The sequence below is a fragment of the Corythoichthys intestinalis genome, chromosome 4 (genome assembly GCF_030265065.1).
Source record: "Corythoichthys intestinalis isolate RoL2023-P3 chromosome 4, ASM3026506v1, whole genome shotgun sequence".
Lineage (NCBI taxonomy): Eukaryota > Metazoa > Chordata > Actinopteri > Syngnathiformes > Syngnathidae > Corythoichthys > Corythoichthys intestinalis.
The window spans coordinates 42,576,600-42,593,521 of NC_080398.1; the positions used below are offsets into that span (position 1 = coordinate 42,576,600).

Consider the following 16,922-nt stretch of genomic DNA (forward strand, 5'->3'; position numbering starts at 1 on the left):
TTTTAGAGATGTAGTAAAATAACGGCATATTTAACTAGAATGAATCATAGCCATGTTGATACGGTTGGTTACAAACCAAATTGTTTGAAAAGATTTTGCCGATTATGAGTATTTTAGTAGAAAAAAAGATACTCACTTTAGGTTCTCTACAAGGGAGCCTGAGCGGTCTTCTGTTTTGAGATGGCTGCTCCTTACCAACGCCGTAAAGTCCGACATTTTGCATCTAGTTCTATATGCATGTGATATCTATGAGACGCATCAGAAGACGCATGCATTTGACGTCACGATATGGCGCGCTATGCATATTTTTAGTGGCTGATGAGAGGCAAAGACTCGTTGGCTGTTCTGTAATTTTTATCTGGTGTCATTAAATTTATCAGAGTAAAAACGTCAAAGAACACAATGTGGATATTGAATCCAGTGGCGTCAGGAGGTAACAGATCTGTCGTTGCTGAGTGCGGAATGAACTTTGCAATGCACGTACATTAGCTTTCGTTTTCCTGCAAGCTCACGTCGGTCATTAAATGTATTTTTAATTGTCAACATGGGACAGAAAGTGTTAGTGTTATATGTTTGGTGTGTGTGAAAGCATTAACTAATGGTCGACTTGAGTCCCAGTTCAAGAGAGTATGTCATTGTCAGCCATTTCTGAGACACACTAAAGAATTTTAGGTTCTAAAAGTGACTAAAGTGACCTCTTTTGACTACCAGGTGAGGCCCATTATCTCTTCTCTGCCAAGGAATATGTTGTGGGTCGCAAGAACTGTGACATTCTGCTGCCCAGTGACCAGTCTATTAGCAGAGCTCATGCATATTTCGTTGTTACTGATGAGGTAAGATTTATGCAAAAGATGCATATTATATGCACGGGTGATGTTTGTATCAAGTTGTCAATAATGCTTTTTTTGGTGGGGACAAGTAGAATTAGATTATATTAAATCTATGATTACCTAATTAACCTATGTAATTGGTCAGAAAATTGTTTGCTGCTAAAAGTATTTGTCGTTTATCCACTGATTCTAGTGAAGCATAGGGACATGCACATAAAATGCTCTCTTTTTAAGTGGCAGAAGGTACAATTAAATGGGTATCCTTTTGCCATTACCTTATAATGGAAAAACATATCGTGGTTCATCATTGTTTGCATCCCTGCACGATCGTATATATGGCGGAAAACACTCAGGTGACTTGAAGTTCCGCTCTGAAAACCCCAATTTGGCCAAATTTCAAAATTGTCCGATATGCATGTGCGATACATAAAATTTTGAGCAGGAGGGTATTTAAAAAAAAAAAAAAAAAAATTAAACTGCAAAACCCTATCTGGAGGCGAGAGCACGCGCGAGCAGAATTAGAGACGCCATGACTTTAACGAGATATTATCTTCAAGGTCAGAAGAGGAATTTTGTGATAACTTCATAACAGATTAGTCTGTTTAACTCAAGTTTGCAAGGTAAGTGATATGATGAGAAGTGTATATACATCTTGGAGCATACGGAAAGGGACTCTACCAAATATGGTGATAATTTCCATTTTGGTGCTCACGCGAAAGTCTGCTCGCTCTGGGCGCTACTCTACTTCTGATATAAAATATATTCATTGGTTCAAAAGATGGGATTTGCTGCCTTAAATTTTCAGGGTATACCTAAAACTTTGACTTACTTCAACAGCTTGATGAGTTTTTTAGTGTGTCAAAAGTTCTTTGCTATTCTCTATGTATTTTTGCCTAAGACGCTGACCCTCAGAGATGCCTCCAAGTACGGCACTGCTGTCAACGGCCAAACCCTGGCAGCGGACACACCTGTCACCCTCAAGTCAGGGGACAGTGTTACCTTTGGGGTTTTTGAATCCAAATTCAGGTACCAAAAAATACACAACAAATATTTTGCCAGTAACACATACAATATGAAACTTGAAACATGTTGTCCATACCTTTTTTTTAGTGATACTCTGTTAAGTATGACATTTACATTATTTTCACAAAACAGTAAAACAACAAAAGGAGGAAGCACTTATTTTCAAATTATCTGATTTTAATGGAACATTAATGTCAGATAATTTCCAGGTCACAAAGTCCATGGGCAAAGACCGTTTCTAAGAAATTAAGCAGATCCATTTTTGTCCATTTCATGTCCAGTGTGAATCATCTGAACCCAGTGGTGTGTTCCTCTTGTTTGGACAATGATGGCAAAGCTGCACTTTCTCAGGCTCTGCAGCTGTTTGGGGGAAAGCTGGTCAGCAGTTGGACTAAGGATTGCACTCACCTGGTCATGCCTTCTGTTAAAGTGACCATCAAGGTTCGAAAACGCTTAATCTTGCGTTATATGTGTTTCGAGTTTAACATTTGCATCTTTTGCATGAACCAACTCTGTTAGACAATATCTGCTCTGCTCTGCTGCTGCCCTATTGTAAAGCCAGAGTTCTTCTCAGAGCTCAAAAAAGCAGCTCAGCAGAAGCTACCCGCTCCTAAAGCGGAGAGGTAAACTGCCACTACCGTTTCATGTGTTTAATCGGAACCAAAAATGACCTCGGTTTTCTGTTGTTTTACAGATTCATCCCTGACATCGATGAGCCCTACTTGAATAATGAGAACGTGAACCTCAAACCAGATCACACACGCAAACAACTTTTTGCTGGAACAACCTTTGTTTTCCTCACTAGCAAGCAGGTTTGTTTGCAGTCAGTTTGAACTTTTTATGGGGCACTTGTTTTCATTAGCTACCATTGACGGGGCTAGACGTCTAATCCGTTTTGACTGGGAGAGGCTGTCTGTCAATGGCACTAAAACTTGACCACTCACAGCCAGTCCTACCAGTTTAAATGTATTTCATTGGCAATGGCAGGCAATGAGTTAAATACTATGGGGAAAAAATTCTCAATGGTATTTGGCGCCGTAACGATGTGAAACGGAAGAAATGATTACATTTTGGATTAATAAGGTCAAAGGTAACATACTTCAGAAAATGAATTTCGTGATAACTCGAGCGAATATAGGGATTATCAAATTTGCCAGTAAGGCTGCAACAACTAATCGATTAAATCAATAAAAATAGATTAATAATTTTTTTGCCAACAAATTTGATTATCAATTTTTGCAGGCAGCTATCAGCAGTTCCGTTTGGGTCCTTGTTTGTGAGGCTGTGCGCGTGCTAGTGATTAGAGCAAGAGAGAGCGAGAGTTCACTGCTACACACAGGTTGTGAGTCTTGAGTCGTGTGTGTTGTTAGATTCACTCCGAAGTGAGCAAATGAAGCCAATTGTATTGTTTGTATTCTTTGTTGATGAGACTTTACTACTTAGCATAGAGCGCTACGCTAGTTAGTAGCTATGCAAATCAGTGTTTTAAGCGTCCGTTTGTATTGTGTTTTAGTGAATCGTATTAGCATTTGAGTTATTGTTAGATAATAAAGTTATCTCGTTTCCAGCTGTGAAAGTGGGCCAGAACGGTCCAGTATGCAGTTCTGGTAAAAGATTCGGGGCCGGAGCTGGGCAAATGGTGCTTTGATCCCGAAAATATGACTGTCAAACCCCTTTGTTAAAAAAAAAAAAAAAAAAAAAAAAAAAAAAAAAAAACTGTCACACACGCATCTCCAAGAAAAAGACAGTTTACTAAAGTCAGATTTACATACATAAATGTTAACAACAAGCTGAATAAAGTGCTTGTCTAGCGTAATCAGTTTAAACCGATATTTATTATTTATTTATTCCACGGATATCTGCCAAACAACTCAGTGTATCTGAGCTATCTGGCTAGTTGCGTCGATGTGCGCAAACCACCCTGGACTTTTTTGTGATGTAATTTGCCGTTGTGGTTTTTTATTTGTCGTTGTTTTTTTTTTTGTTTTTTTTTTTAATTGCCGTTGTGGGTTTTTTTATTTGCTGTTGTTTTTTGAATTGCCGTTGTGTTTGGCAGTTCACGGCCACTGTAGTTTTATTTATATCGTTATTTATTCATACAGTCATATAAAAAAGGGATGAATGATAAAGAAAAAAGTTATAATTGAGACTTGATGTACTCATATTTTTGGTAATAATAATAAAAAAAAAAAAAAACATTACCCCTTAAAAACCTTGCATTCGCATAGGTGGACATCACATTTTGGTTCATGTAGGCCACAGTAATAGGGATTTCCCTATCGCATATTTTTCGGTCCGGGTCACCTGATTTTGAAAATCTGCCGATACCAAAGTCCCGATCTGATATCGAAAAAAGTTTTGGTAACAAAAGTTCCAAACATGTTACTGTACTGTACTTCCTCTTCTGCTTTTCCTTCAGAGTTGTGGAGTATAAAACGTATATATTTTTGTTTCTTTTAGTAATGCCATTGTATTTCTGGAATATTTTGTTACATTTTAGCCCTTAAAAAATGTATATATATATTTTTAATTCAAAACCTCCTTTTCACCCAATTCCGATCCTCTGAAAAATGGCCCAATCGGCCCGATTTCCGACCTTTTCACCCAATTCCGATCCTCTGAAAAATGGCCCAATCGGCCCGATTTCCGATCCCGCGATGAGATCGGGGACATCCCTATTCCGTATTTGGTAAGTTTGGTTAAGTGTGGCCTACATGACTCGATATGTCATGTCCACCTATGCGGACGCCAGGTCTTTTGTTTTGTTTTGTTTTTTAATTACCAAAATAGTCACTTGCCATATAAAGGGTTTGGTGGTGGTGTTCATCGCACCATAATACATTTTTCCACGTTCTGGGGAATTTTTGCTTATCTCCCTGGAAAACAGCGCACCTACATTTATTGTATGTTTTTGTTAATGTTGTGCAACTTTCTTGCATCTTTGTCATTCGCAGTTCAAGCGTTTGAGTGCAGCAGTGAGTTATGGAGGTGGCACCAGCCAACTCTTGGTGGAGGGCTCCCTACCTCTTGACCTCTTGGAGTCCCCGCAAAGCTGTGTGGTGGATTTTACTGCTGTCAACTCCCAACCTCCCCTTCTAGCTTCGACCACAGGGTGGCATGATTCTGTGAGGAACATCATTCTAAGGTTTGTGGAAACCCACATGGAAAAAGCTCATCTTTCTTGTCTTTTGTAAACATTTAACAGCAATTTGTTGCTTCCTGTGAGACAGGAAAGGCCTTCGAGTCATTACAGAGTCTGAAATTGGATTGGCTGTCATCTACACCTCACGTGATATGTACTGCAACCCTACCAGTGTAGCAGACAAAGGTAAAAAAAAAAAAATACAGTCTGGTGGAAAGTTTTTTTTTTATTACTGCTGTAGTTTAATAGTATGTTCCCACTGGTTCTTTTGGATAAAGCGACAGTGACGACGGCAAGAATTCCTAGCGCCTCACTCTCCCAATATCCAGCAGTGGATGAGACCGTTTTACCTGCAGCATCGCAGAACATCACAGCATACGCAATCAACACGGAGACCTCACAAATGTACTAACACACTGATCTACTCAAATTGTCTACACTTTTATCCCTGATATATTCTTTATCCGTTTCCTCGTTTATCAGTCATGAGCGGTGTGAGGTGAGTGGGATTACAGCGGTGGGAGAGACCCCGGAGAAAAAGATGAATCACGACACCACTCAACCTAGCACCTCGAAAGCCACCGTTGAGAAGATAAGCACTCAATGCATCGCGGCCGATTTTCCTAGCAAGTCGTTCAACACTACCAAAAATGCAGTTTCCACAAGGAAGGAACCTGCGGCCAATGATACAGGTAAATACAGTGTATTGATGATAATAATAAGCATGCATTACAGAACTACAATAAATTGGAGAATATTGTGCTTCATTCTTGCTCCAACCTCAAACTGTTGCCAAATTAGGTAAATGACCAGGTGTGTGCTGTTCCTTTATTGTCCCATTTTGAAGAAGCAGATTTCTTGCCATCCACTCTCAATGAGATCCAAAGAGCTGTTAATATCAATCAAGTCATTATTTGGCAGAATATAACAAAACAAATAAAATCGAGAGCTAGTAAAAATATTAAGTTTAGTTAAATCAATTTGACCATTCTTAAAAAGAAAGAATACATTTGTGTGCAAGAACAAAGACAACAATTGAGAGGACTTCACTTGAATGAATTCTGAGGATTCACCACAATGAGAACATGTGAACAAGGCTTTTCCCCGAAAACTTGCAAAGCCTGGTGGTAGAGTAGCCAACTGGCGGCCCAACATGTTTTTGGAAAAAGATAAATGAAAGAAACAAAAGGTTGACAGGAATTTTAAGAATATGTCTATTTGTTATTATATGCCATATACTAACAATACTCCAGCATAGTCTTACAAATAGGAAAAGTCTTGAAAACAATTTTTATAAACAAAAATACATTTCAGGGCTATGGCAGTGAGCTGGTTAGGGTTTGTTTGCATATCGACCATTGCACTTTCAATTGTATCACCAGACGTGGTTAAAATACGGTTTGTATACTGTCTGTATACTTTTCATAATTTCTTTTGTGGAACCTGGTGCAGGAGGGGGCAAGAGAAGCCTGGCAGCCCACGAGGCTTATGAAGCACTTGGGTAAACCATGTGAACCATTTGTGGGTCTCCAGGAATGCTAAATTAGACTTTGCCAAAAATAAAAAATAAAAAACCTATGGACAGGCTTCTACAGATAGATGAGACTAAGGTTAGGTTAGCTTGTACCAGAGTGACAAGAGAAGACAGAAAATAACTCCTCAAGATCCAAAACATATGAACTCCTCAATGATGTGTGTTAGTGGCATGGGTGGGTGTGCTTATAAAGCTGCCAATTAACTCTTATGTTAAAGTTGTTGGACATAAACGGCCACGTTTGAGGTTTATTTGTCATCATGCACTGAACCCTGGTGGGATGAACAGGGACAATTATTGAAAAATAAAGGAAAAAATGGAATTATGCCAGAAAGCGAAATGACAAGAACAACAGCCAAAAAAAAAAAAAAAAAAAAAAAAAAAAAGCCAATTCAACGGACAAGTAATTGGAAAATGCATCAAATGCAAAGTATCACTAAATACAACCAATGCAGCACTATTGAAAAATTATAGATGTATTTCTTATCCTTTATTGTCACACTTTTAGGCCCGGAACTCGACAAAGGACAGCTTCCTTTGGCAAAGTATGGTAGTAGAAAGAAGACATTGGAACCAAAGAATTCTCCGCGTAAACAAGTATCTCCAAAAGCTTCCCCGCAGAAACAGGCAGCATTGACCAGCTTTTTCAAACCGGTCAACAAGAAGAGGTAACCATTAGGGCTGTTTTTCTGCATGTCTTCTTCTTTGATCAGTTGTATTTGGGATTGTGCAGCCCAAGTTTGTTGTTCGATATGTTACCTTTTTTCTCAAAGGCCTTTGGAAGACGTGTTCTCCGCTGTCATGTCAGAGGCAAAGCGCCCTGTGCATGAATCTGACACCATTCAGGCGGCAGTCATCCCTGTGGCTTCAGAAGATTCGCCCTCATGTTCAGACAAAGCCCCCTCGCAGTTACTAGTGGACTCTGAAAATGATCTTTTCTTCGGTCAGGCGTCGTCCTCTAATGTGAGCCGAAAGAGGAAGGATGTAGAAAAAGAAATAGATTTGGACGAATTGGAGTCTATAATGTCTGAGGAAATGGACTGCATGGATGAGCCATTTTCAGTCAGCAAACCCACACACCGTACTAAACAGATAGCAAAAATAGCAATGGGAGAACGTAAGAAGCAACGGGTAGTCCATGAAGATGATGACACAGACAGTCGAGGGTCACCATTGAGACCGGTAGAAGAGTTGGTTCCACATCATCGCAACCAAACTCAGCAGGAAGGTGTCTCTAGTATGATGGTTCAACTTCGGCCACCAACTGAGGGGATGAGTAGCAACGTTTCATCTGACAGCACAAGTCAGCTCATTCAGGCTAACCAAGAGGTGAGGACAAGGTCACCAGTGATGTTTTTTTGTTCAGTATAATTTTCACTTGTTTATATTTCTTGAATACATCTGTTAATTTGTTCAGAATTTAGGCCATGTTCTTCAACACGTAGAAGCGTCTGATGTTCATGTAATGAAACCTGTCGACTTCAAAACGGAGACCCAAGTAAGTTTTCCAGTTTCTTCTACATAGAGTAACCTCCGGAAGTATTTAGAAAATATTTTAGGAACTTCCATGTATACAGCTTTAATGAACAATTTGCATAAGCCCTATGCTCTATTACTAACAATTAGGGCTGCAGCTATCGATTATTTTAGTAGTCGATTAATCGATGATCTAGTTAGTTCAAATGATCGAGTAATCGAATAAGGAACATTAAAAAATTAAAATACCTGAGCTGAGCCTCAAACGGTATATAAAAACAATCAAACAAAAGAGGATCTATGTACAACAAAAGAACATTTAGCTAACTTACATAGCAAAAGGCCGCTAGCTTAAATGCTATAAAACGCAAACTTTTCTTTTTCTTTTAACAACGCTCTTAACAAATGGTTCAGACACATACTCCCACAAAAAACAGCTAAATATACCCATAAACTACTTTACGAATGCGTTAAAAAAAAAAACTTAGCTCAAACAAAAATTTAGCTCATGTTGGTCTCAACATGGAGCAGCTGGAGTATCCACCCAAATCAATAAAACTAAATGTAAACACTTTCAAAACGAACCATTACAACAGCACTTTAATTAAACGAATACTCGAAGCAGCAAAATTTAATTCGAATACTTTTTTCTAATCGAGCTAATCAATTACTGTAATTTCCCAAATATAACGCGCACTTTTTTTCCCAAAATTTACACGTAAAATCATGGGTGCGTGTTATTCACGGGTACAGGGACGGAGACAGAAAAAATTCATCATGATTCATGTTCCATTGTAAGCATGGACCAGCACAATATTACCTAATCCGAACGACAGTGATATATTAATCAAGTTTTATGTGGTAAATAATTGTTTTCATGATATTTTTCACATCTAATAAAATTAACATTTTTTTACTATTCATTTATTATTTACCGGTACATTTTTCCAACCTTTGCGTTGCAACATGCCGGCCGGCCTACGGCGATGTTGAAGAGAACGTGTACGGCGATCCGTTTCATATAAATGTTGACCGTGTGGCGAGCTAGGACAGGAGTCTGAGGAAGAGTGTCGAACCACTGAGCCAAGCCGCATTGTTTTATGTACATTGAAACACACAAGGTAACAACGTACGTCTTGCACGCAAATCGCGGGACATTTGTTTACTTCCGGCTGTTCCCTTAACTAAACTCTTCCCCCCGGGAACTACACAACTTGCCAACATTAGTTCTGCTGGTGAATTCTGTTAAAACTTGCTACAACTCCTTACTTTGTGAAAATTATTATCGTATACTGTGAGCAATCTTACCACAGAAAATAAATATTCTATTTAAAAAAAAAATTGACAAAAGGATTTAAAAATCCATATCCCGGGGGCCAAATGCGGCCCGTGGTCAAATTTCATCCGGCCCCCAGCCTCTGTCATAAAATCAATAACATCTGGCCCGGACACAGACTTAATAATTTGGTCAGCAGTATTGCTACCAGCATATGAAGTAGTTTACACACTAAATGTTGCTCCTCATTCACCCATTAAAAGGCAGCAGCACTCTTAGCAACATTACCTCGTGTGACCCTTTACTTCCAATTTTCTAAAATGGCGACAATCAACTAAAAAAAGAAAGTTGACTGCGGCGGCCGATGCTTCAAGGATAGGTGGAAATTGGACTATTTCTTCACTAAAATACGCAACAACTATGTCTGCCTCATTTGCAAAAAGACAGTCGCTGTTTTTAAAGAGTTCAATGTGAGGCGATATTACCAAACAAGACATTCTGACGTGTACGACAAGATTACAGGGAAGATATGCAGCGAGAAATTGAAGCAACTTGAAGCTAGTTTAATTTCACAGCAGCAGTATTTCGCAAGAGCTCGAGAGTCGAAAGAGAATGCCACAAAGGATAGTTGCGAGATTGTTGAAATTATTAATTAAAAAATAATAATAAAGCAAATGTGATACACAGAATGGCTTGCTAACATTTGCTTAAATATATTGTTCTACGTAAATGACGTCAGCCAAGGTCGGCCCCCCACATTTTTACCACACCAAATCTGGCCCCCTTTGCAAAAAGTTTGGACACCCCTGGTCTATAACATTATTATTATTACAAGTACACAGCTGCATAACATAGTGTCCTTTTTAAAGCGCATGATTTTGTCTGAATTAAAAAAAAAAAGTCACATCCAAACTGTAAAAATACACTCAAGGTACATTTTTTGACCATTTTATACTGAAAAATAAAATTTCATAATAAATGATAATAAATTCAAATTGATTAGCAACATTAACTCATGAGGACAATATGCCAAACAAATTTGACCAAAAAACAAAAATTAATAGAACAAAAACGACAGTGTCATTGGACAGAGGGACCGTATTTATTTTGGTTGCAGGCAGTATCAGCTCCTTTGCTATGGTGTTGAGGTTATTTTGCACTGAGCAATTTGGTATGCTACCTTGTATGACACTACAGCGCTCGCTGGTTTACTGATGTAACACTGACAAAGCGGGACGGTGGTTGGCATTATTCGTCACATTTTCGCTGAAGAAGAAAAATCAAGCGGCTTATCAATGTAATTGGGGTGTAATGTCTTTAAGTGTTGTCTAAATTGATTTGGCTTCCTGCTCTCCGCTGAAAACATTTTTAAATACAGTTAACAGATTGGTCTTTCCTCATGTCCCTCTGTATTAAAAGTCAAAGCCAAACGCTATATAGGCTTTGTCATATTTCCTCGTCTTAGCTCTTCATATGTCCAGTCCTCTTTGCTGTGTGCTCTTATTTGGTTCAAAACTCTGAAAATAAGAGCGTTACTGCCAAGCGCTGAGAGGAGCTCACCACGAAGAAATGAGTCCCGTGCCAAAATTCTAATTCCCATTTGTGTTTTGCATTTTTAATGTTTTGCTATTTTTTTAGACAAAAATCCAAAACGGATAATAAGCAGCTTTGACTATTATTTATTTAATATTATTTAACATTTCCACTGCACTGCATAAAAGAATCTGAACAACTATTAGCTTCCCCCAATCTAGCTGGGTAGATCAGCTCAGACATGTGCGAGAGACGAGATCAAATCGAGTGCAGTATTCAAATGAATACGAAAATGTACCTGCGTATTTAAAATGTTTTTTTTTTTTATTGTGAAAGCATTAACGTAATACAATTGAATAAACTTTTTAAAAATTATTTTATTAATTATTTCATACTCAAAATGTTTTCCTGGCGCTACAGCCAAGCTCGCTTTTATCGGATTGCATTTCAAATTTCTGCATTTATTGCCCGAGAACTGGGGTTTGCAAGTCCGGTCCTCGAGAGCCAGTATGCAGCTTGTTTTCCATGTCTCCCTCCTTTAACACACCTGAATCAAATGATCATCTAATCAGAAAGCTCTGCAGGAGCCTGATAACGATCCTGATTATTTGATTCAGGTGTTTTAAAGGAGGGAAACATGGAAAACAAGCTGGATAGTGGCTCTCGAGGACCGGACCTGCAGACCCCTGCCCTAGATCTGTGAAAGGTCTGGGTAATATTGCGCAATAAGGCGCTTGTCTCCCCTGGGTGTCGTAAATGGCATGTAACCATTCGCTAGGCGCATCCTGTTTTGTTTCCCCATTTTGTCCACAGATTTGGCTCAGTCAAGGAGATACCATGTTGAAGCTCATGCATAAAACTTTAGACCTTTGTGTGTTGTGTTGCAGCAAACAAAACTGGATGAAGACCTCCCCAAACAGTTGATTTTGATGGAATTTAGATCCCTCATGGTGAGCGTGCCACCCAAAACAAAACAACAGCAGGTGCAGAGCAACGGCTTTGTGAAGAACTTCAAACGTTTTCGCAAGGTCAGAATGCATTTACAAACCCAAAACATCAAATGTTCATTATTTATTATAAACCAATGCAGTACATATGAACGGAAACATGCGTTCCACCTGATGTGTGTTTGGGACAGATGCGAGTGCCCGGAACAGAGGACATCATCGGTGGGCCAAACCTGCTGGCTCACAACCGCGGCAAGAACTCCGAAATTGATGAATGGCTGAAAGAAACAGAAGAGGTTTGATTTCACCTGCTCTCAGTTTGTCATCCTAGGACGGGGGTCCGCAACCTTTTTTGCACCACGGACCGGTGTGATTTGGGTCTTTCTTTTTCACGGACCGGTGTTCCGTCACATTTTGCACCCTTATAAAATTTTGCTCCCAAAGCTTTTGTGACGGTGAAAAAAGCCCTCTTTTATATTCAGTTGGACTGTCAATGTTATCCATAAGTGCTTAAAAACGATTTATATCATAAACATACATGTGCAACACGAAATGGCGTAAATTAATGCTTAACGACACGGCGAAGTCGTTAAGTGAGAGAGCTGCCTGCAGTAGTTGTGTGCAGCTAACATGGCAAACATAAGTTATTTTACTTTCTTTAAAGAAAGTTTGTAGTGCGTACTTTGGAATTGCTGCATTCGCGGTCATTTTTAACATTACGCGCATGCCAAATTTTTCAGAACACTGGCATTGTGCGGCAGAAAAATACAGCAAATATAAAATAACATTTATTTTTAGCCCTATCGTGTTAAGTGCAGGGAAAATGCAACTTACCCGCTGAATCAGTGGGAGGCCTGAGCTTGTTTCGTTGAGACGAGATGGTCCCAAGATGGGAGAGTGAGAGAAGCCCGCTTCACAAAGATACAATGTTGGAAATTGTAGCAGAGTTTTCAGTGCTCTCCCAGCGATGTCTGGATATTCCAAAATTACTTTAATTCCGAACCTCGGTGAAGTTGTTGTCTCAAATGTACATTTAAGGTCGCCGTGATTTGCGATCTCTACAAGCTGATATTCCTGTTGCACAGACATGCTCGAATCACTCGGTTTATTCACATACGGGTCACGAATCCACTCTTTCGCAGTTCGTGGGTCTTTAATGATTGGGAAGTAGCATAGATTTTGTTTTCTTCGAGGTTGTAGGCTCAGTGTGAAGGCTAATTATTTCCGGGAACAAATGTGATGCGCCCGCCCTACGTCATACATCATTATCGAGGACAAGTGCACATAGATATACAAACCAAGATGTACTGCTAGCAGTCCAATCAATGGATTTCTATGATGACATTCTATCCTGTCATATTATATCTAGAGTAGTGTTAAGGGGCACACGCCAAAGTTAATTTGGCCAGAAGGCAGTCGTTAATAAATTATTATTTCTGTGCGGCCCGGTAGCAAATGCGCCCGGCGGTTGGGGACCCCTGTTCTAGGAGCAGTCATTGAGTTTTCCTCGCATCATAAAAGTTTGTTTCAGGATGAGCAGCAGAGCAGACTGGAGGAGAGTCAAGGAGATGACCTCTTCAGGTGAGAAAAATTATCCCTAACGCATGTAACTTTCTTTAAGTAGAAACTAGGGGTGCACGATATCCATTTTTAAAAACCGATATCGATAACAGCCTGCTCCTCAAAGCCGATACCGATATCGATAACCGATAATAAATATATAATTTTAAAATGTATAACCTCAGTTTTTGAACACCTGGAGGTTAAAAAAAAAATACAAAAAAAAACTAGTGGTGGATTCAACATAGATTTGTCTTTGATCTCACCATATTTTTCATAATGACATGAACAAAACAATGTGTTTCACTTCTGCACTGCCCGACAGCCAGCTAAGAATGAATGCACTTCCATAAACCACAAGGCTATGTCTTTTCTTGCTTTTATGTGAAGACACTCGTCTTAATATTGTGAAAGTACAACAGAAAAATAAACATATTCAATGCTCAATATACAACAAACTGCACAATACACTTATATACACAACTATTATATATATAGCATAGCACACTAGCTTGAGCTACTAAAGCATTGGCTGGCTTCTATAACACAACAACTTATGAATTTCCGTACATATGACCTTTCACCACAGAAGTAAACATATATTGCACATCCATATGTTATAGTAAACATAAAATACTTACAGACATATATTTCAGAGGCGGAAACGTAACAGAAAGCATTCACGATTATCAATGCTACCGCTAGACACTGCAATGTGTAAGTGAATGAACCAAACTACTGTAACAAAAAAATAGATGCAGTGAATTATTCTGACCAGCAGGTGGCAGCAATGCCCCGCAAATGGTCAACTGATTTCCCATACTAGTGGGTAAACTGTAAAGCCAGCACAATACATATTATCGGTCCTATTAATAATGTTATTGGATTTATCGGGATGACGTCATAATTTCTATTATCGGACCAATAATTATCGTGCACCAGTAGTAGAAACATGCATAGGTTATACCACAGCATCTCAATAGGTTTCAGGTTAGGACTTTGACTCATTTCAAAGTTTTCAGAGGTGGATTGTTTTTAATGGCACTTTATGTGCTTTGCAATTTGAAAGAGCTCATGTTTTAGTGCCATTGACGGCGCTAGATGTCCAATCCATTTTGACTGGGAGGATCGCCCCTGCCGTAAATGGCAGCCAATGAGTTAGATGAGTGCCTTGTAAGGGTGGGGAAAAATAATACAGGCATTAAATGGTTAAATACTTTGAGCAGCTGTCTTTCACATGAAGGTCATTTATGTGTTGCCTGTCCCTTTAATGGTTCTCATACTTCATTGCCTTCTTCGTTCTCTCGTACCTTTCGGCATCAAATTAACAGCCGACTCTTCAGCCCCTGCATCCTCAGTACTAATCATAGACTCATCCTAATCAACATAATTAAGTGGAATTATGGGCGCTTTCGTCACAGCGGTCTCCAGGGGAACGGGTGATGTAAGCTGATGTGTTTTCTTTGACGAAGCAGAAAAAGCAATTGAGATTGATTTTGTGTGTGTGTGTGTGTGTGTGTATGTTGAGGCTGAGCTGTTTGATCACTGACTCATACTCAGTCAGTCATGCGGAGCCGGGGAACAGACTCTGCCACTAAGAAAACAGCCCGTTGCATTTCGGCGGCTTGAAACCAGCAAGTGTCCGGACGCGCTTTATAGGAAGCCTGTTTGCCTTAAGCTGTTCAAACACTCTTCTCGTCTTTTACGGTGCTTCATTTAGGCTCTTTTTATGTTTGTTCAAATTGTCTCCAAGCACACTGAAAGATGAGCCGTGAGGAATGTTAAAAGCCCATCCTGATGGAGCGATGACATCAACAGTTTGATGTGTTTGTTTGTGTGTCTTAGGTACAACCCCACCAAATTATCCAAGAGGCGATGAAGAAAAAACTTCACCCGTGTGTATGTACAGTCGTCAGATCTTTCCAAATGTTAATTAATGTCTAAATTGTTATCACCACTAAATTAAGTTCTCTCGACCTAATGACACCATCGACAGCAAGTATTGTAAAAGAAACTTTCACTCACGTTCAGTGTCATCTGTTGTTTTATTTGTCAATAACAGAAAAAAAAAATACATATAAAGCATTTCAAAGTCTCCAGTTGTACAAGAGATCATTAAAAGTTTACATGCCAAGATCAATTTTTCCTTTTTTGTGCCGTTAAGAGAAAATATTTTCCCTCTTTTGGCTCACTCAAGTAGATGAGAGGCGATGGATTCAAGTGTTGTGGTCAATAATCTTAACCAAAAAAGGGCACATTAATATAAATTATTAACAAAGCAAGAAATCTATTTGCTTTTGTATAATTGATATTTTGTCTGGAAATGTAGGCAAAATGGAGTGCACCAGTTGACTCAAACCAGTAGAGTCTAAATAGCACAACTGCTCTTGTTCAGAACGACACTGGCATGAAAACAGGTTTCAAAACATTCATATACCCCTTCTGTTCATATAGATTGGTTGATGGTTGTTTTTCTCCCCATAGTCAAGACAGAAAATTGAGTCCACTGTACAAGCAGACTGTTAGGCACTTACATACCTTAAGCTTTACAGGTAAGTAGTCATCCTGCCAAAACACATCGATTAACTTAAAATAAGCAATCACCGGTTAAAGTATTAGTTCATCTGCACAATTTAACGAGCCAATTCTTGATCTGTTCTTCAAAACTGAGCACTATCATATTTTTAAAACTCTTTTAAACTGCACTTGAATTCCATCTATCTAATTTTGTAGCCAATGTGTAGCGGTGTGCATCATAACAATGCTGCAGGAATCTGTCTTTGAGACCCAGATTCTTAGGATTACCAAAGAGGAATTATTGTAGTTTTTTTTTTTTTTTTTTTTTTTTTTTAATCCATACACGGCAAAAGGGATCGAGTGACTTTTATTAAGAAACATGAGCTGTGTACCCAAAACTAAGATAGTATGTGTGCTTGAATGAGGTGAAAATTGCATGAATGCAAAATAGAAATCTGTCTATGCTCTCACAGTAGTCTTAACACATATTTTGCACTAGTGGCTTCATAGCAAGCTGTAAGTAGCACATGATGAACTGAGCCGTACTTACTCCAACCACACTGTATTTGTGACAAGTCCCCTGAGATTACTTAAAGGTTGTATTGGATAGACATTTTAACTTCTTAAAGGTGCTGTCTAATGGTTTAAAGTTGAATCATTGGCACCTATTTCATAGTTTTGGAGTTAAAAATGATATCTGCATAAAATATTGCCCAAAAACTGACTCATAATCTTAAACTGCGCTTACTGACATCAGCCGCAGAAGTATCTCCTTGTTTGCTTAACAAATGGATATTGTTGAGCATTCCCTTTTTCTGTTAGTTTTACCAAATGCTACAGTGCTGGCCAAAAGTACCATATTGGCACCCCTGCAATTCCGTCAGATAATGCTCAATTTCTCAATCTCCCAGAAAATGATTGCAATTACAAATGCTTTGATAGTAATAGCTTCATTTATTTTGCTTGCGATGAAAAAACACAGAAGAGAATGAGTAAAATAAATCATTATCATTTTACACAAAACTTCAAAAATGGGCCGGACAAAAGTATTGGCACCCTCAGCCTAATACTAGATAGCACAACC

The 16,922-nt window shown here is 38.9% G+C and overlaps 1 protein-coding gene across 1 annotated transcript; it reads left to right on the plus strand.

Moving 5' to 3' along the window:
- The first annotated feature begins 286 nt into the window (after positions 1-286).
- nbn (nibrin) lies at positions 287-15,461 on the plus strand. The gene is made up of 17 exons (XM_057835054.1): positions 287-433; positions 712-833; positions 1,729-1,856; positions 2,135-2,294; positions 2,373-2,476; positions 2,548-2,665; positions 4,808-4,998; positions 5,084-5,181; positions 5,274-5,400; positions 5,479-5,687; positions 7,038-7,197; positions 7,303-7,858; positions 7,947-8,027; positions 11,702-11,842; positions 11,953-12,057; positions 13,293-13,342; positions 15,167-15,461. The coding sequence occupies exons 1-17, from the start codon at positions 403-405 to the stop codon at positions 15,198-15,200; spliced, it is 2,415 nt and encodes an 804-aa protein (XP_057691037.1). The 5' UTR covers positions 287-402; the 3' UTR covers positions 15,201-15,461.
- Positions 15,462-16,922: the final 1,461 nt, after the last annotated feature.

Excerpts from the sequence above, each read along its gene's own strand:
- nbn (XM_057835054.1), top strand. The coding sequence starts at position 403 with ATGTGGATATTGAATCCAGTGGCGTCAGGAG. Across the intron at positions 8,028-11,701 it reads ACTTCAAAACGGAGACCCAA|CAAACAAAACTGGATGAAGA; the intron begins GTAAGTTTTCCA and ends GTTGTGTTGCAG. Across the intron at positions 11,843-11,952 it reads ACTTCAAACGTTTTCGCAAG|ATGCGAGTGCCCGGAACAGA; the intron begins GTCAGAATGCAT and ends TGTTTGGGACAG.